The sequence below is a fragment of the Bombina bombina genome, chromosome 4 (assembly GCF_027579735.1).
Source record: "Bombina bombina isolate aBomBom1 chromosome 4, aBomBom1.pri, whole genome shotgun sequence".
Taxonomy (NCBI): domain Eukaryota; kingdom Metazoa; phylum Chordata; class Amphibia; order Anura; family Bombinatoridae; genus Bombina; species Bombina bombina.
Genome location: NC_069502.1, coordinates 263,815,452 through 263,836,646, shown reverse-complemented (window position 1 = coordinate 263,836,646; position 21,195 = coordinate 263,815,452). Strand labels below are relative to the sequence as shown.

The window sequence follows — 21,195 nt, the reverse complement described above, 5'->3', positions numbered from 1 at the left end:
ACGTGATGCAGCAATCATGAGACCTAACACTTCCATTCAAAGAGCAACTGAGGCAAAATGAAGACTTCTGATCATAACATACAACCTCTCCTTCTGAGGACTCAACAGATTCATGAACAGAAACATTAACCTCAGAAGGCTTAGAGCTAGTATAAGGTAAATTATGAACTGACCTTTTAGACTTTCTTGAAGGTGGCATAGCTGCCAACATTTCAGATACTGTAGAGCTAATAAAGTCCTTAACTCCAGGAGCAAAATCTAAAGAACTAACCTGTATGGAACAAAGAGAAGTAACAGTGACACCTTTAGAAGCAAGAGAAGCATTAGACTGGTCAGAATGCATTAAAAGGGACAGTCAACACCAGAATTTTTGTTGTTTTAAAATATAGATAATCCCTTAATTACCCATTCCCCAGTTTTGCATAACCAACACAGTTATATTACACATTTTACCTCTAATAATCCTCTGCAAACTGCCCCCTTATTTCAGTTCTTTGGACAGACTACTTGCATTTTAGCCAATCAGTGCTCACTCCTCAGTAATTTCACGTGCATGAGCTTAATGTTATCTATATGAAACACATGAACTAACGCCCTCTAGTTGTGAAAAACAGTCAAAATGCATTTAGAGGCGGCCTTCAAGGTCTAAGAAATTAGCATATGAACCTCCTAGGTTTAGCTTTCAACTAAGAATATAAAGAGAACAAAGCAAAATTGGTGATGAAAGAAAATTAATAAGTTGTTTAAAATGACATGCCCTATTTGAATCATGAAAGTTTTTTTTTGGACAGTCTACTCCAGAATTGTTATGGTTTAAAGGGACAGTCTACCATAGAATTGTTATTGTTTTAAAAGATAGATAATCCCTTTATTACCCATTCCCCAGTTTTGCATAACCAACACAGTTATATTAATATACTTTTTACTTCTCTGATTACCTTGTATCTAGGAACCTTCTTCCAGCCCTCTGATCACATGACTGTGACTATATATTATCTATTGTCTTAAATTTAGCATTGGTTTGTGCTAGATCTTAAATAACCCCCTGTGCCTGAACACAGTGTTATCTATATGGCCCACGTGTACTTTCTGTCTCTTTGTGTTGAAAAGAGATTTAAAAAGCATGTGATAAGAGGCAGCACTCAAAGGCTTAGAAATTAGCATATGAGCCTACCTATGTTTAGCTTAAAGGGACAGTTTACGCAAAAAATGTCTCCCCTTTAATTTGTTCCCAATGATCGACTTTACCTGCTGGAGTGTATTAAATTGTTTACAAGTAGCTCCTTTACCTTACATTTGCATTTGAAATAGTTGATTTAGCATGTGGTATCCCCACCTATTCTGAAAGTTTGTTGCCGCAGGTTCAAGCTATAGATAAGCTTTGTAAACACAGCCAGCAGAAGAAATTACACTCCCAGTGGGTTATAGAAGAGATAAGGTAATAAAATGTTGATTTTCCATTGTTCTCTCCAAGTACTGGTGATTGTTTTATAGACAGATATAAGATAAAGAAGCAGGTATATGTACACAATGTGATACAGTAATGAGATCTGATTATACCTACAAGCTCAACCCATTTTATTAGGTTATGGCTTCAAAACACAAAATCAGAGCTTTAAAATACACAAATAAACCTTAAAAAGCTAATTTTCATACATTTTTTAATCTGCAGTTGGTAAAAAAAGCAATTGTAAACACATTAAGGGAAAAACTATTTTACAGTATACTGTCCCTTTAAACTAAGAATACCAAGAGAAAAAAGCAAATTAGATGATAAAAGTAAATTCGAAAGTTGATTAAAATTAAAAGTCCTATCTGAATAATGAAAGTTTAATTTATACTAGACTGTCCCTTTAAATAGATACAGTTGTGCTCATAAGTTTACATACCCTGGCAGAATTTATGATTTCTTGGCCATTTTTCAGAGAATATGAATGATAACACAAAAACTTTTTTCACTCATGGTTAGTGCTTGACTAAAGCCATTTATTATCAATCAACTGTGTTTACTCTTTTTAAAATCATAATGACAACAGAAACTACCCAAATGACCCTGATCAAAAGTTTACATACCCCAGTTCTTAATACCGAGTATTGCCCCCTTTAACATCAATGACAGCTTAAAAGTCTTTTGTGGTATTTGTGGATGAGGCTCTTTATCTTCTCAGATGGTAAAGCTGCCCATTCTTCCTAGCCAAAAGCCTCCAGTTCCTGTAAATTCTTGGGCTGTCTTGCATGAACTGCACGTTTGAGATCTCCCCAGAGTGGCTCAATGATATTGAGGTCAGGAGACTGAGATGGCCACTCCAGAACCTTCACTTTATTCTGCTGTAGCCAATGACAGGTCGACTTGGCCTTGTGTTTAGGATCATTGTCATGTTGGAATGTCCAAGTATGTCCCATGCGCAGCTTCCGGGCTGATGAATTCAAATTTTTCTCCAGTATTTTTTGATAACATACTGCATTCATCTTGCCATCAATTCTGACCAAATTTCCTGTATCTTTGTAGCTCACACATCCCCAAAATATAAGCAATCCACCTCTGTGTTTCAAAGTAGGAATGGTGTACCTTTCATCATAGGCCTTGTTGACTCCTCTCCAAATGTAGCGTTTATGGTTGTGGCCAAAAAGCTCAATTTTGGTCTCATCACTCCAAATGACTTTGTGCCAGAAGGTTTGAGGCTTGTCTCTGTGCTGTTTGGCATATTGTACGTGGGATACTTTGCGGCATTTGCGTAGTAATGGTTTTCTTCTGGCAACTCGACCATGCAGCCCATCTTTCTTCAAGTGCCTCCTTATTGTGCATCTTGAAACAGCCACACCACATGTTTTCAGAGAGTCCTGTATTTCACCTGAAGTTATTTGTGGGTTTTTCTTTGCATCCCAAACAATTTTCCTGGCAGTTGTGGCTGAAATTTTAGTTGGTCTACCTGACCGTGGTTTGATTTCAACAGAACCCCTCATTTTCCACTTCTTGATTAGAGTTTGAACACTGCTGATTGGCATTCTCAATTCCTTGGATATCTTTTTATATCCCTTTCCTGTTTTATACAGTTCAACTACATTTTCCTGCAGATCCTTTGACAATTCTTTTGCTTTCCCCATGACTCAAAATCCAGAAACGTCAGTGCAGCACTGGATGAAAGATGCAAGGGTCTGTCAGGAGTCCAGAAACTCATTGACCTTTTATACACACACACTAATTACAAGCAAACAGATCACAGGTGAGGATGGTAACCTTTAATAGCCATTCAAACCCCTTTGTGTCAACTTGTGTGCATTTTATCAGGCCAAAATCACCAGGGTATGTAAACTTTTGATCAGGGTCATTTGGGTAGTTTCTGTTGTCATTATGATTTAAAAGAGTAAACACAGTTGACTGATAATAAATGGCTTCAGCCAAACACTAACCATGAGTGAAAGAAAAGTTTTTGTGTTATCATTCATATTCTCTGAAAAATAGCCAAGAAATCATAAATTCTGCCAGGGTATGTAAACTTATGAGCACAACTGTAATACCTTTACTACCCATTCCCCAGTTTTGCATAACCAACACTGTTATATTAATATAAGTTTAACCTCTGATTACATTGTATCTAAGCCTCTGAAGACTGCCCCTTATTTCAGTTCTTTTGACAGACTTGCATTTTAGCCAATCAGTGCCCCTCTCATAAGTAACTCTACGGGCATGAGCATAATGTGATCTATATGTCACACTTAAACTAACGCCCTCTAGCTGTGAAAAACTGCCAAATGAATTCAGATAAGGAGAAGGCCTTCAAAGGCTTAGAAATTAGCATATGAGCCTACCCAGGTTTTTAGCTTTCAACTAAGAATACCAAGAGAAAAAAGCAAATTTCATGATAAAAGTAAATTGGAAAGTTGTTTAAAATTGCTCGCCCTATCTGAATCATGAAAGTTTAATTTTGACTAGACTGTCCCTTTAAGACGTGTTGCATAAATGTGCTGGAGGTAAGACCTAAGCTAGTTTACAATAAACACATTTAACACTGGTAGGACAAAGTTCAGTGGAACCTGCTTCTAAAGTAGATTTAGGGACAGAATCAGAAGGCTCCATAAAAGAAAACTATCAAAGAAGTTATGTGCATAAATATATAGACATATAGATAAATCCTCATTAAAGAGCTCTTGAAGTAAGGGAAAATGACTTACCACCAGGACACCCAAGATAGCACACCAAGCATAAAGGGACAGCGTGCACAACCCGAACCAAGATAAGGGGAAAACCTGTGTGTAAAAAAAACCCGACCAGTACAATCTCAAAAAGCCTACATGCTCTATCCAGACATGCATAGATTCAAAAACCTATACGCGCGAACCCACCCCCCCCCCCAACATCTGCCCCAAGGTTTTATATATATATATATATATATATATATATATATATATATATATATATATAGTCATTATGGATTACTTACAGTATAAAAGTGAAGCTCAGCGCCAACTATTAGACTCGACTACGTATGTTAAATTAAGAGGTAATCCGACAGTCATTAAAAAAAAAAAAAAGCATAGATCAGTACCTGAGATCTGCATATGAAGCAGGATATATTGATGAAACCCAGTTGACCTACTTATCTACTGATTTTGCCAAGATACCGGTTTTGTATCTACTACCAAAAGTACATTCTTCAGTTGGTTGTAAAAAACACCAACTCATACCTTAAGGATGCCCCCAGGTTCATTACTATGTTGAAGTCAGCTGACTGGTTGAGAGAGGGTGATGTATTGGTCGCCATGGACGTGAACAGCCTGTATACCTCCATACCTCATGATGGGGGGGGGTGCAGGCTGTCCGGTCCATGATTGCCAACTCTGAGCATTATGTAGGTCCACCAATTGAATTCCTAATGGAACAAATGTCCTTCTGTTTAGAGAAAAAATATTTTAAATTCGAATCAACTTTCTATCTGCAGATCTCAGAAACTGCCATGGGCTCTAATATGGCACCCATATACGCTAATTTATACATGGCATGGTATGAGAACACTATCATGCATCTACCCGAATGTAAGGAAGTTATTTTTTAGACTTGTTACATCGACAACGTGATTTTAGTCTGGCGGGGCAATGTGGATGGCTTGGAGACATTGGTCTCAAATCTTAATGGATTGACATCACCTATAAAATTCAAATTAGAATTTTCTGATAATATTCACTTTCTAGATCCGTAACTGTAGATTTGGTACATCTTTATACACAAAGCATACTGATAGAAATTCTCTGTTGGAGGCACAGAGTTGCCATCCAGTACACCAGAAACGGGGGATTGTCACCTCTCAACTCACTAGGGTCGTCAGAAATACAGAGAAGTCTGTGATGCGGGAGCAATTGGACATCATGGGCGACAAACTACAACAGAGGGGCTTTGATAAATTGGTGCAGAATACCAAGAAGCTGGTATTGGGCAAGACCCAAGATGAACTGATCAAGAAAGTAGTCACAACATCACAACCGGAAAGGATAAACTTTGTAACCACATTTGACACATCACACGGGGCATTGAATACCTCGATGAGGCAACACTGGGAATTGATTAAAGTGGATAAATCCTTACTATTCAGACCCCCCAAGGATGGCATACAGATGTGCACGTAGCCTTTGTGATATATTGGTTCAATCTGATCCGGTGAGGTGCTATCAGAAGACAACATGGCTGAAAACGGGCAAGAAAGGCTGTTTTCAATGTGGAGATTGTGTAACATGCAATAGTATGCTCAGAGGATATTCATTCCAACATCCTCACTCCAACAAGAGATTTAAAATTAACCACTGATTGTCCTGTACCAGTGATTATGTGATTTATATTCTAATGGGTCCATGTTCCCTATTCTATGTGGGCAAGATGGTGACATCATTCAGAGATCGTATGGCCAATCATAGATCGGCAACAAGAAAGGCTATTGAAAAAGGTGACTATGTACAACCAGTAGCACGCCACTTCTGTCAGAAGAAACATGGAGTATCTAACATCATGACTTTGCTCATTGAACATATACCACCCATGATCAGAGGAGGTGATAGAGCCAAGGCTCTATTAAGAAGAGAGACGAAATGGATATATACGCTTGACACCATGACACCAAGAGGCCTAAACACACAGATGGACTTCAGCCCTTTCTATCATTAGCCCCTCTGTGAAAAAACTAAGCAAGAAGGTCATTATCAATGACTCCTCTATATCCAGTTAGGGAACACCTACAGAGATATTAAAATGGATATGTGTTGCGATACACAGTAGGAGCTCCATTCCTAATAAAGACTTAATATTCAAGATCAGTGGCCCAATACATTGGCATATAGAGATCTGCCACCACGACCCTCTGTATTAAGTATCTACCATACTCCTTTTAAAACTTGAAGCAACATAGTGTCCATTACGGTGGCAATTGTAGTACAAATAAGTTGTAAATAGTAAGTGTTGTAAACAGTGTCAGTATTGATTTTTATTCACGGTGCCATCCCATCGTTCAATAAAAGAAAAAAACTTCAAATTGAATTTGCACCATATAAAGTGGTTATCTTTATACTAGTGAGTATCTAACAAATAGTGAATCAGCGTCTGATCTTATAATATATAGATACAAAGAATACGATCAAGTGCTGTTTTGTTTTGACAGTCAGCTGTTGGGCTCAACTCCTCCCATGTCTATGCGACTGGACGAATCAGGACGCAGCGTGTCTTGATGACGTCGCAGCGATGCAACGCTAGTGAGGACACAAGCGGCAGCGAGATACACGGCTAAATATTATTACGTTTAATCAGAAGAGGTATATATAAGGGTTGTATTTTGTGTGTTAGGGTATACTGTGCTTTTCTTTCTGATTGCAATTTGACAAAGGGACCGGATCGGTTATGGATTTTATACGCTAAATAAAGGTTACTTTTTATTGAACCAAGACCAGTGAGTGCTGTCTCTCTTCTGGATATTGACATTTTACTGAGAGCACCCTGGCACAAATGATCTGAGGAGTGCAAGTCTGACTGACTAATTATATATATATATATATATATATATATATATATATAAATAATTATATATTCAAATAACTTTAGAGGCTAATACAGTGCCCATGCAAAAAAATAAAATAGTACTTAACAATAGGTACCCGACTACTGGAGGAAACCAGTAGAAAGCCAATTCAGTACTGAAAAAATCGTTGAGGATATGAAATAGGAGTATATCGACGACCCAAAAGCAGGAGACAAAGGACAGGTCCCTGCTACACCTGTGGAAGACTTGACTAATTCCAGTGAGATGAAAAATATGTCACTACCCATACTCCAAATACAGCCTTTCAACAAACACTGCACTCTGAGCGGAATTGGCCTTAACTCAGACTTAGAACCCCTTTAACTGAAGACTAACATGCACATCTTCATTCCGTACCCTACTCCAGGGTGTAAACTAGTTTTCAGTAAGGTTGGAAGGGTTTTATAGAGCTCTTGGAGCTTGGGAATCTTTGCCTCCTCCTAGTGGCAGGGAAGAGTAATTCCCAGGAGTAATGGCTCATGGACTCTCACCACCTGTATGAAAAATATTAAATAAAAAATTAACAATATGTTACACAAAACTCCTAGTAAACACTTTAAAGGGAAATTATAAAGCAAAAACATAATTTATGCTTACCTGACAAATTTATTTCTCTTGTAGTGTATCCAGTCCACGGATCATCCATTACTTGTGGGATATTCTCCTTCCCAACAGGAAGTTGCAAGAGGATCACCCACAGCAGAGCTGCTATATAGCTCCTCCCCTCACTGCCATATCCAGTCATTCGACCGAAACAAGACGAGAAAGGAGAAACTATAGGGTGCAGTGGTGACTGTAGTTTAATTAAAATTTAGACCTGCCTTAAAAGGACAGGGCGGCCGTGGACTGGATACACTACAAGAGAAATAAATTTATCAGGTAAGCATCAATTATGTTTTCTCTTGTTAAGTGTATCCAGTCCACGGATCATCCATTACTTGTGGGATACCAATACCAAAGCTAAAGTACACGGATGATGGGAGGGACAAGGCAGGAACTTAAATGGAAGGAACCACTGCCTGTAGAACCTTTCTCCCAAAAACAGCCTCCGAAGAAGCAAAAGTGTCAAATTTGTAAACTTTTGAAAAGGTGTGAAGCGAAGACCAAGTCGCAGCCTTGCAAATCTGTTCAACAGAGGCCTCATTTTTAAAGGCCCAGGTGGAAGCCACAGCTCTAGTAGAATGAGCTGTAATCCTTTCAGGGGGCTGCTGTCCAGCAGTCTCATAGGCTAAGCGTATTATGCTCCGAAGCCAAAAGGAGAGAGAGGTTGCCGAAGCTTTTTGACCTCTCCTCTGTACAGAGTAAACGACAAACAGGGCAGATGTTTGACGAAAATCTTTAGTAGCCTGTAAGTAAAACTTTAAGGCACGGACTACGTCCAGATTATGCAAAAGACGTTCCTTCTTTGAAGAAGGATTAGGACACAATGATGGAACAACAATCTCTTGATTGATATTCCTGTTAGAAACCACCATAGGTAAAAACCCAGGTTTGGTACGCAGAACTACCTTGTCTGAATGAAAAATCAGATAAGGAGAATCACAATGTAAGGCAGATAACTCAGAGACTCTTCGAGCCGAGGAAATAGCCATCAAAAACAGAACTTTCCAAGATAAAAGTTTAATATCAATGGAATGAAGGGGTTCAAACGGAACTCCTTGAAGAACTTTAAGAACCAAGTTTAAGCTCCACGGGGGAGCAACAGTTTTAAACACAGGCTTAATTCTAACCAAAGCCTGACAAAATGCCTGGACGTCTGGAACCTCTGCCAGACGCTTGTGAAAAAGAATAGACAGAGCAGAAATCTGTCCTTTTAAAGAACTAGCTGATAATCCTTTGTCCAAACCCTCTTAGAGAAAGGACAATATCCTAGGAATCCTAACCTTACTCCATGAGTAATTCTTGGATTCACACCAATAAAGATATTTACGCCATATCTTATGGTAGATTTTCCTGGTGACAGGCTTTCGTGCCTGTATTAAGGTATCAATGACTGACTCGGAGAAGCCACGCCTTGATAGAATCAAGCGTTCAATCTCCATGCAGTCAGTCTCAGAGAAATTAGATTTGGATGATTGAAAGGACCTTGTATTAGAAGGTCCTGCCTCAGAGGCAGAGACCATGGTGGAAAAGATGACATGTCCACTAGGTCTGCATACCAGGTCCTGCGCGGCCACGCAGGCGCTATCAGAATCACCGATGCTCTCTCCTGCTTGATCTTGGCAATCAGTCGAGGGAGCAGAGGAAACGGTGGAAACGCATAAGCCAGGTTGAAGAACCAAGGAGCTGCTAGAGCATCTATCAGCGTCGCTCCCGGGTCCCTGGACCTGGATCCGTAACAAGGAAGCTTGGCGTTCTGGCGAGACGCCATGAGATCCAGTTCTGGTTTGCCCCAACGATGGACCAGTTGAGCAAACACCTCCGGATGGAGTTCCCACTCCCCCGGATGAAAAGTCTGACGACTTAGAAAATCCGCCTCCCAGTTCTCTACGCCTGGGATGTGGATCGCTGACAGGTGGCAAGAGTGAGACTCTGCCCAGCGAATTATCTTTGAGACTTCTAACATCGCTAGGGAACTCCTGGTTCCCCCTTGATGGTTGATGTAAGCCACAGTTGTGATGTTATCCGACTGAAATCTGATGAACCTCAGTGTTGCTAACTGAGGCCAAGCTAGAAGAGCATTGAATATTGCTCTTAACTCCAGAATATTTATTGGGAGGAGTTTCTCCTCCTGAGTCCACGATCCCTGAGCCTTCAGGGAGTTCCAGACTGTGCCCCAACCTAGAAGGCTGGCATCTGTTACAATCGTCCAATCTGGCCTGCGAAAGGTCATACCCTTGGACAGATGGACCCGAGACAGCCACCAGAGAAGAGAATCTCTGGTCTCTTGATCCAGATTTAGTAGAGGGGACAAATCCGAGTAATCCCCATTCCACTGACCTAGCATGCATAATTGCAGCGGTCTGAGATGCAGGCGCGCAAATGGCACTATGTCCATTGCCGCTACCATTAAGCCGATTACTTCCATGCACTGAGCCACTGACGGGCGTGGAATGGAATGAAGGACACGGCAAGCATTTAGAAGTTTTGATAACCTGGACTCCGTCAGGTAAATTTTCATCTCTACAGAATCTATCAGAGTCCCTAGGAAGGAGACTCTTGTGAGTGGTGATAGAGAACTCTTTTCCACGTTCACTTTCCACCCATGCGACCTCAGAAATGCCAGAACTATCTCTGTATGAGACTTGGCAATTTGAAAGCTTGACGCCTGTATCAGGATGTCGTCTAGATACGGAGCCACCGCTATGCCTTGCGGTCTTAGAACCGCCAGAAGTGAGCCCAGAACCTTTGTAAAAATTCTCGGGGCAGTGGCCAACCCGAAGGGAAGAGCTACAAATTGGTAATGCCTGTCTAGAAAGGCAAACCTTAGGAACCGATGATGATCTTTGTGAATCGGTATGTGAAGGTAGGCATCCTTTAAGTCCACTGTGGTCATGTACTGACCCTCTTGGATCATGGGTAGGATGGTCCGAATAGTTTCCATTTTGAATGATGGAACTTGTTTAAGATCTTTAGATCCAAGATTGGTCTGAAGGTTCCCTCTTTCTTGGGAACCACAAACAGATTTGAATAAAATTCCTGTCCTTGTTCCGTCTGCGGAACTGGATGGATCACTCCCATTACTAGGAGGTCTTACACACAGCTTAGGAATGCCTCTTTCTTTATCTGGTTTGCTGATAACCTTGAAAGATGAAATCTCCCTTGTGGAGGAGAAGCTTTGAAGTCCAGAAGATATCCCTGAGATATGATCTCCAACGCCCAGGGATCCTGAACATCTCTTGCCCACGCCTGGGCGAAGAGAGAAAGTCTGCCCCCCACTAGATCCGTTTCTGGATAGGGGGCTGTTCCTTCATGCTGTCTTGGGGGCAGCAGCAGGCTTTCTGGCCTGCTTGCCCTTGTTCCAGGACTGGTTAGGTTTCCAGGCCTGTCTGGAATGAGCAACAGTTCCCTCTTGTTTTGAAGCGGAGGAAGTTGATGCTGCTCCTGCCTTGAAATTTCGAAAGGCACGAAAATTAGACTGTTTGGCCTTTGATTTGGCCCTGTCCTGAGGAAGGGTATGACCCTTGCCTCCAGTAATGTCAGCAATAATTTCCTTCAAGCCAGGCCCGAATAAGGTCTGCCCCTTGAAAGGAATGTTGAGTAATTTAGACTTTGAAGTCACGTCAGCTGACCAGGATTTAAGCCATAGCGCCCTACGCGCCTGGATGGCGAATCCGGAATTCTTAGCCGTTAGTTTAGTCAAATGAACAATGGCATCAGAAACAAATGAGTTAGCTAGCTTAAGCGTTCTAAGCTTGTCAATAATTTCATTCAATGGAGCTGTATGGATGGCCTCTTCCAGGGCCTCAAACCAGAATGCCGCCGCAGCAGTGACAGGCGCAATGCATGCAAGGGGCTGTAAAATAAAACCTTGTTGAATAAACATTTTCTTAAGGTAACCCTCCAATTTTTTATCCATTGGATCTGAAAAAGCACAACTGTCCTCAACCGGGATAGTGGTACGCTTTTCTAAAGTAGAAACTGCTCCCTCCACCTTAGGGACCGTCTGCCATAAGTCCCGTGTAGTGGCGTCTATTGGAAACATTTTTCTAAATATAGGAGGTGGGGAAAAGGGCACACCGGGTCTATCCCACTCCTTGCTAATAATTTCTGTAAGCCTTTTAGGTATAGGAAAAACGTCAGTACACACCGGCACCGCATAGTATCTATCCAGCCTACACAATTTCTCTGGAATTGCAACTGTGTTACAGTCATTCAGAGCAGCTAATACCTCCCCAAGCAATACACGGAGGTTCTCAAGCTTAAATTTAAAATTAGAAATCTCTGAATCAGGTTTCCCCGAGTCAGAGATGTCACCCACAGACTGAAGCTCTCCGTCCTCATGTTCTGCATACTGTGACGCAGTATCAGACATGGCTCTAACAGCATTTGCGCGCTCTGTATCTCTCCTAACCCCAGAGCTATCGCGCTTGCCTCTTAATTCAGGCAATCTAGATAATACCTCTGACAGGGTATTATTCATGATTGCAGCCATGTCCTGCAAGGTAATCGCTATGGGCGTCCCTGATGTAATTGGCGCCATATTAGCGTGCGTCCCCTGAACGGGAGGCGAAGGGTCTGACACGTGGGGAGAGTTAGTCGGCATAACTTCCCCCTCGACAGAACCCTCTGGTTATAATTCTTTTATAGATAAAGACTGATCTTTACTGTTTAAGGTGAAATCAATACATTTAGTACACATTCTCCTATGGGGCTCCACCATGGCTTTCAAACATAATGAACAAGTAGGTTCCTCTGTGTCAGACATGTTTAAACAGACTAGCAATGAGACTAGCAAGCTTGGAAAACACTTTAAACAAGTTTACAAGCAATATAAAAAACGTTACTGCGCCTTTAAGAAACACAAATTTTGAAATAACAGTGAAAAAATGCAGTTACACTAACGAAATTTTTACAGTGTATGTAATAAGTTAGCAGAGCATTGCACCCACTTGCAAATGGATGATTAACCCCTTAATACCAAAAACGGAATAACAAATGACAAAAACGTTTTTTTAAACAGTCACAACAACTGCCACAGCTCTACTGTGGCTTTTTACCTCCCTCAATAAGACTTTTGAAGCTTTTTTTTTTTTTTTTTTTTTTTTTTTTTTTATTGAGGTTGAAAAAGAACAGGCATACAAAAAGAAAAAGTATACATCGAAATATCACAATAAGATCAATGAGAAACTAACAGTATAGTACTAAGCAGTGACAATATACAAGACCTTAGTGTTCAAGTAATCTGCCTGATATACGGTATACCTCCCAATAAATAAAGGTGGCCACTCTTGGACCTCAAGAAAGACTAATCAAGGTATGGAAGGTGTCTCAGCTAAAGAGATCACATTTGGACCTCCATTATCAAACCTCATTTTTTCCTAGTTTTTAACATTACTATACAAAAGGTAAATAGAGTTACGGTGTGGTTCACAATATGAACAACTGGCATTTTATAGCTGTAATTATAATGATAGGGTAGGGTGCGGTATAGACAAGACAAACCGCTAAGTTAAATCTCCTTAACAAGGAGGTATATTATGTATGGGGGGGGGGGAGGAGGTGGTTATTGAGGTGCGGTAAGTAACTTATGAAGTAACTATAAATTGGGCTAAAGTTACACCTAATTCAAGAGAGCCTCAAGTTCTAAATTCACAGGGCTGACATAGCTTATGAAGCTTACTCAGGATACGTAGGAGAATAAAGGTATAAGTGATATTAGTAATGTAGGACCTGCCTACATCAGGGCTATCGTGGTGAGCTTCTAGTTAAAACTATGCATTGCATTATGTCTATGTGTGCCCCAACAAGTTATGCATTTGCACCTTATAGTTTAAATTAGACTGGAGGAGCACCTGGTAAGATACTTATGGGCTAAACAGTCAAGCTTAATAACAAACGGATTGTAACTTCTCACCTCTTATAAACCTGCCAAGCTCTAAATAATTGAGATGTTATTTTGGGTTAAGTTTAGCAAATATAATGTGCTCTATGACTCAACTTTAAATGTGTAACACGATCGGCACGTGTGGTATACAATATCACGTTCTGATAACACAAAATGGTAATAAAATATAACCTAAGTAACTAATGGAACAAAAATGAGGCTAATACAGCGTTGAGATAAAAATATAGATAAAGAATAAAACAGTGACCAGCAAGTCGCAGATTTCAACATACACAAAAACAGAGATGTATATTCCAATCTTAAGTGTATAAAATCTACTGATAGTCTAATGATATTATCATGCAGCCCCTATATACTATATAAGGTGGGTCTAAGGGTAGTTCTATACTAATAGATAGGACTAGTCTGCTAAGTAGGTTCCATATGCTTCATCTAGATAAACCAGAGTGCTCACAGACTCCTAGTAAAGATTCTATATTTATAAAGTGTAGTGGCATATCTACTTCTATACAAGCAATAGTATTGTCATGTGGCCTTCGCTGGTGTTAAGTAGAACAGAAGGGTAGTTATAATCTAATTGAAAAACACATATTTACTATGTACTTAGTAGAGACCTGGTGATTGGGCACGGGCCCAATGCCCATCACACATGATCCCACATAGGAAAAGGCCACATATATATGTAAAAGAAAAGAAAAAGAATTCGGAGGAGCCAAGCACACGTGCGAATATACTAAAAGTTAACAGAGAGAGCAAACAGTAATACACTGAAGCCTTAATGTTGTTACCAATATATACCCCCCCAACATAGAATAAGTGAGCATTAAAGAGGCAATATGTGGAGGATATGACCACCCATTATATCTAGGCTACATTGCTAAGATTAAAAAAGCACAAGATCGGAAGGTCTGACACAGTAATCATCCCTTGATATAGTGGCCATATAAGTCTACAATGAACTGAGTAAAAATGAGCTTCAGGCAATGTGGTAAATTTCAATCAATATTGGGATGAGCACATTAACAAGCCAAGAACATAAACTGTAACATACTATTATACATAACAAAGGAACTGCATGTAAACAGAGTCGGCAACTCAGTACACGTCAAACAGTCTAGAAAAAGTCCAGGGGAAATCAAACAAGGCTTCTTCAAAACTTATGGCACTCGCAAGACCGTAGGAAACATATTGGTCTTAGTGAGATGTATAACAGTCCAGTTAGCCAATACCTCTTAGGATCGTTACCACCATGTCTGGCAGCAGACACTGCTCCACATATCGAGGGATGATGGCATTTGACTGCGCTCGCATGATCTGTCTCAGAGCCCCGTGGCAGCGAGCCTTTCTAAGAATGTCTGCCATGGTCATGCTGTAGCCCCAACCCGAAAGAGATATTCTCACAAGAGGGGGTTGAACCGCATATGCCTCCCCATACACTGCGATGCTCCGCTCCTGTGTAATATGGCTTAGTAGCGCTTTATTGTAATGAGGCCTCTGTGATGTTAGGTGAAGTCCCTGGGCGGGAGACGTTGCAGCTAGCTGGAGGTTGGCTGACAGAGGAGGTGTGCATAGGGATTCCGTCTCACTGCGATGAGTCGTTTGGGACGATGCACTTAACGCACCAAGCTGAGCATCAGAGCATAGGGTCTCAGGCTTCTCTACTTCCATATCTTTTCGGTCCATATTTTCAGCTGCGCCAGTTGTCTGGGATGTAGATTTGAACAGATTCTCAAAGTCCGCTTGATAATCATCCAGTAGGTTTTTAAGCTCCACAAGAATAAATGTTGATATATCCATGCTGAGGGCTTAAGGTAACGCCTGACCCCACTATTACAAAAGGGCACCAAGTAGCTAGGTTCTCGCTCTCCTTTGGTTCTTACATGGGAAAAAAAACATGGCTGCTCCCAAAGTCAGTGAGCGGTAGAAGGGTAGATATCAGAGCGGCAAAGTGTCAGTCACAGAACGCCCCCAACTTAAAGTGTCAAGCCCTTAGGGATTCTGGACTCTGAAAAGCACTGAAATGGTATATTATGAAAGGTCAGAACGGTCGCCAAATTTGATCTTTATGTGGTAGTTAACTGGAGCTGCTGCGATGTGCGACCGTTCACCTTCAGAGTTGGCTCCTCCCCCCCTTTTGAAGCCTTTTGAGCCCTCCAGAGAAGTCCTGGATCATGCAGGAAGAAGCTGGATGTCTGTGTCTGTAATTTTTGCTGCGCAAAAAAACGCTAAAATAGGCCCCTCCCACTTATATTACAACAGTGGGAAGCCTCAGGGAACTGTTTCTAGGCAAAATTCAAGCCAGCCATGTGGAAAAAACTAGGCCCCAATAAGTTTTATCACCAAACATATGTAAAAAACGATTAAACATGCCAGCAAACGTTTTAAAATACACTTTTATAAGAGTATGTATCTCTATTAATAAGCCTGATACCAGTCGCTATCACTGCATTTAAGGCTTTACTTACATTACTTCGGTATCAGCAGCATTTTCTAGCAAATTCCATCCCTAGAAAAATATTTTAACTGCACATACCTTATTGCAGGAAAACCTGCCCGCTATTCCCTCTCTGAAGTTACCGCACTCCTCAGAATATGTGAGAACAGCAAAGGATCTTAGTTACTTCTGCTAAGATCATAGAAAACGCAGGCAGATTCTTCTTCTAAATACTGCCTGAGATAAACAGTACACTCCGGTACCATTTAAAAATAACAAACTTTTGATTGAAGAAATAAACTAAGTATAAAACACCACAGTCCTCTTACGACCTCCATCTTAGTTGAGAGTTGCAAGAGAATGACTGGATATGGCAGTGAGGGGAGGAGCTATATAGCAGCTCTGCTGTGGGTGATCCTCTTGCAACTTCCTGTTGGGAAGGAGAATATCCCACAAGTAATGGATGATCCGTGGACAGGATACACTTAACAAGAGAAAATGACATGCTCTAACGTGTATAACTCCTTTGAAGAGGGTAAACAGGGTTACTGCAGGGTTGCTAATCGTACAATTATATGCTCTAACGAAACAGAGCATGTATTTTCGAACTATAGTGTCCCTTTAAGAAACCTTTGTCTTTTTTCCTTACTATTCCCTTAGAGATAACATGTACAGCAATGTACACATTTATACAGTGTATATGAACAAAGGAAAAAAAAAATATGGAGGAGTTGCCCATATACACACTATTTAGATGGACATTGCACCTGGTGATTTATACCTATATACTCCTTTGGAGGAGACTTGCGCTTTTCAGGGCGGGCTAATAAAGGTTTTAAGGTGTGACATTTCTCCTCATCAGTACTGTTGGTCTCCATCATTTCACCTTCCTCAGTGGATATAACGTGCTGCTGCTTTCGTGGTTTCTTGCGTGGCGAGGCACCTGGTGGCAACTCCCCAACAGGAATAGAGATGTTATTGGCCAGCAGAGCCAGTGGAGAAGAGATTGAGCTGGGGGCCAGAGGAGGCACTGCTGAAGAACAAGATGTAGAGACAAAAATATTACATGAATCCTTCAGGAGATAATAATGAAACAAAGTACTGAACTGAATAGGTAACATCAAAAACTGCACTTTCAAAATATTCTACTTAAACTATCAAAAGACTAACATTTTTTAGTTTCTTCAGTATTACTCTCTGAAATGGACTATAATTTGCACCAAAAAGGGCCACATCTTAACACTTTGTGAATCCCTATAAATATTAGGAAATTAGCATTAGGAAATGCAAGATCATCACATATTCCAACTGCCTAAGTAAGAAATGTTTTGAAATTATTTTAGAAAAATTAGAACAGAAAAAAAGGAAAAAAAAAGGAGTGGTATTGGGATAGAATGAAAAGAATACTGTGATAAATGTCATGACATACCCAAACTGACAACACTGAAATCCAGTTCTACTTTGAATACAGAATGTAAAAACAACAAATACAATATTCCACTTTATTGTTCTAGTTCACTATTAGATTAAAACCAAATCCAATGTCGACAGTTCCTTATGTTCAGTAAGTTTTTCACAAAATTGTATTTGTCAAATACATACAACGCCATAAAGTATGATAACTTGTCCCCTTCTGTTATTACAAACAAATTATATACACATATATATAAAATGAATTATGACTTACCAGATAATTTCCTTTCCTTCGATACAGGGAGAGTCCACAGCTGCATTCATTACTTGTGGGAATACAGAACCTGGCCACCAGGAGGAGGCAAAGACACCCCAGCCAAAGTCATTTTGCTGAGGGAACAAGGAACAGTAGAAAAAATATCAGGGTAAAAAAGGTGCAAAAAGTAAAGAACTTAAATTTAGGGCCACCCACCGGAGAGCATGGGTGGGAGCTGTGGACTCTCCCTGTATCGAAGGAAAGGAAATTATCTGGTAAGTCATAATTTATGTTTTCCTTCTAAATACAGGGAGAGTCCACAGCTGCATTCATTACTTGTGGGAAATTATACCCAAGCTACAGAGGACACTGAATGCTAATGGGCGGTACAAATAAGAGGCGGCCCAACCTGAGGGCACCACAGCCTGCAAGAAAACCAAACTCCCGAAGGCTTCCTTGATAGAAGCCAAAAAAAAAAGAACGTTAAGTAGGACCAAGCAGCCGCCCAACAATCAGAACCATACTATATCATGTCAGAGACCCAAAAAGGATGTCACTGCAATCGAACTAAGCCATAAACCTCTGAGGAGGCTCGCGTCCCGCTGTCTCCTAGAACCAGCAAAAAACACTCCTCCACCAACAAGGAGGAAGTTAATCAGCTTCCAAAACCTTGCACTCCCCAGATATGAATAACAAAGGAAAAAACTGTCTATTCTGATGAATTCTGACAGAAACCTCAAGGGAAGATTCCCCAAAAAGGAAGAACCTCTTCCCATTTGGACAAGGATTACGACAATCTTAGGGAGAAAAAACTCGGATAGCCTAATTAGAAGGTAGACCACAATAAGGAAGAACGTATTGCCAATTGCAACACAGAAACTATGACACATAGAAAAACAATCTACAGACGAAATAGGTCCATGAATAAGAATTCAAAGACCACCTCTCCTGTACAGGTACAAAGGTAACCCGATGCAACTACTGAAGGATAAATCCAACCCCAAAAGGAGCAAGGAATTGACTTGCCGGCCCTGCCGCAGGCAGTGCCCTAGCAAAAACAACTGAACACCTGGAAGATTAATGAACCTCCGGAACTAGAGCACAAACGGAGAGCAAAAACTGCTTGCGAAAACACATACCAGAGAAAGGAACCACAGCTGGTATCCACCTGCAACCTTCCGCTTGCCAGGCAGCTAAGCTAACCAACAGGCTATAATTGCAGGCTGCCTTTTCGAACAAGAACTAGCTAGACAAGCCCTTCACCAGCGCATTTTAGAGGGGAAGAAGAATACTCCAGGATCCAGAAGGAGGTCAGGACAAGCTAGTTCCTCCCGACAAAAAGAGAGGGGGGAGTCCACGCCTAAAATAGGAGATGAGGAACCAGGTACGAGCTGAAGGAAAGGACCGAAACCCTTCAGAAAAAAACCTCTCGGCTAGGTCCAAGTGACCCCTTGCAATTTCCCCCGGAAGAAAAAATCCCAAGAGGCAAAGAGACCCTGACCCGGTAGATCCCTGCAACAAGGGAACTCTCATGGCAGCGAGCCTCTAAACCGTGATTAGGAACTCGCGGGCAAAAATGGAGCAACAGTCTCACTGACGCCCACTCCAGATAGGATCGAGCTATCCTCGAAAAGGAGTGACATGGCCGAAAAGAAGGTTAAAATAAACCTCAGAATTAAGAAAACTGCCAAAGCAGGATTCAAAAGCCAAGCCTACAGCTTGCTAGGCCGGAAACTTGATCTGCTTTCCTCAGCTACACATTCGAAAACCTCTGGATAGTTAGATCAAATGGATGATCATAAGGAACATCCGTTCCTGAAGAGCACGCTCAGAGAATGGATTGCTGCCAAGAACCGTAGTAGGCACCCGCCCACCACCAAATTTGAGACCCTCCCGTCTACGCAGGAGGAACTCACTAACTCAGAAATAATCCACTCACCAAGAGGTCCTGACTGGCATGGACCCAGAAGACCAGACCTCAGAGCAAAATGCTCGACTGAAAAAAACCCAAGGATAATTGGAAGAAAATTCTGATCCACATACCCCAGAAAACACTCTCACCCTGCTGACAGGGAAGAGACCAAGACAAAACTGCCCCGGGGGAACGAGGATAAAAATCCCCAACAGCAGGAGATCTGGACCGAACACTGGAGAACGATTCCCCAACCGGTAATCCAAAAAGACTGCTAAGACAGAGACAAAAACCCAATGATATGTCGAAGACTCGGCCTGGGCTGAATCCATCACCCCCCACCACAGTGCCAATGAAGGCCTGAAGGTGAATTGGAGGGCAGAACCCGATGAAGTAATTCTAACTTCTTAAGCTCTAAGGCAAAGAGCCTTCCTGTCTGAAAGACCAAGTAGCATTCAAAGGATCCAACTTGGTCCCAACACCAGAACTCAGGTCTAGGTCCACCTCTGACGATGGAACCGGCAGGAAGCAAATCTCAAAAGGTCTACTAGCAGACGCTGGAAAAATCAGAACCGCCAAGACTAGGGAGCCACCGCAACACCTAGAAACAGGCTACTGCCACATTAAACCCCAGACCCCCCCAAAAAAACTTAGGAGCCAAGCGAGGTTCCGGAAGAAAACGGTCCCTAAGAACCAGACCTGCTTAAACAAGGATGTTTTAAATGGACATCCAGCGTCAGCAGCTGGATTCAAACCATCAACCTTCGAGTTGCAAAGCCACAGAGATAACCACCAGGCTACACTGGACTGCTCTAGACAGGAAAGACATCCTTCTTCCTAAATCCAGGTAGAGAGAACAGTGTATTGTCTCTGAACAAAGAGATCTAATAAGCTCTGCTTAAAAATCATCTGACCCAAAAAGGAAGGGCAACCCCTCCCCTTATTGGATCAGACACCAACAGTGTAATGACACTGCGAAGAGTACCGGGACAAGACTCCAGCATCAAGTGCCCATCCAGAAGAACCTAAGACAGGTCCTGCCTGTCCTACGGTATAGATAGACCTGCTCTGCATGGACCAGAATAACTAGAAAGAGCTCCTTCTCTAGAGTAGAAGGGAAGAACAGACCTAACTATTACCCAAAACAGGTCCTGCCCGTCATCAAGGGTACGACACGTCTTGTCATAAAAAACATAAAGAAATGACAAATTCTTAAGTTCCAGCAGTGCTAGGAAAACAGAGAATAAACAAAATAAAGAAAATAAGCTCCAAGGCTTCAATTCTTATCTCTAGATAATCGAGGGAATCATCACCTCGAACAGAGACCTAGAAGCTTCCATCGGAAGACTCAAACCATCACGATCATCAAAGTCGATATAACCAAAAACAACCCAAGTGACGAAACTTCTTCCTAAAAAGAGTTTCCACAAGAACCCCGAGCTCTAAAACAAAAACTATCCGAAACGGATTAGAAATGAAAATAGTTAAACGCACAAAAAGGGACGTCAAAAGGGTGTGCAAACTAAAACAAAAAAGGCCCTGCCTGTTATACAACACAACCCCCCGTAGAGCTCGGGACTGGGATTCTGTAACTATATACATATAGACGATAAA

General features: G+C 41.3%; 1 protein-coding gene across 6 annotated transcripts in view; it reads right to left on the bottom strand.

The window, feature by feature from the left end:
- SAP130 (Sin3A associated protein 130) overlaps window positions 1–21,195 on the bottom strand; it is a 260,377-nt gene that overhangs the window by 36,560 nt on the left and 202,622 nt on the right. For 3 of the 6 annotated variants that reach the window (XM_053709948.1, XM_053709946.1, XM_053709949.1), the window contains exon 18: window positions 16,782–17,033. In XM_053709948.1, coding sequence (XP_053565923.1) covers window positions 16,782–17,033 — 252 coding nt within the window. The remainder of the gene's footprint in view (window positions 1–16,781; window positions 17,034–21,195) is intronic. The other 3 variants (XM_053709947.1, XM_053709951.1, XM_053709950.1) reach the window with 2 other exon arrangements.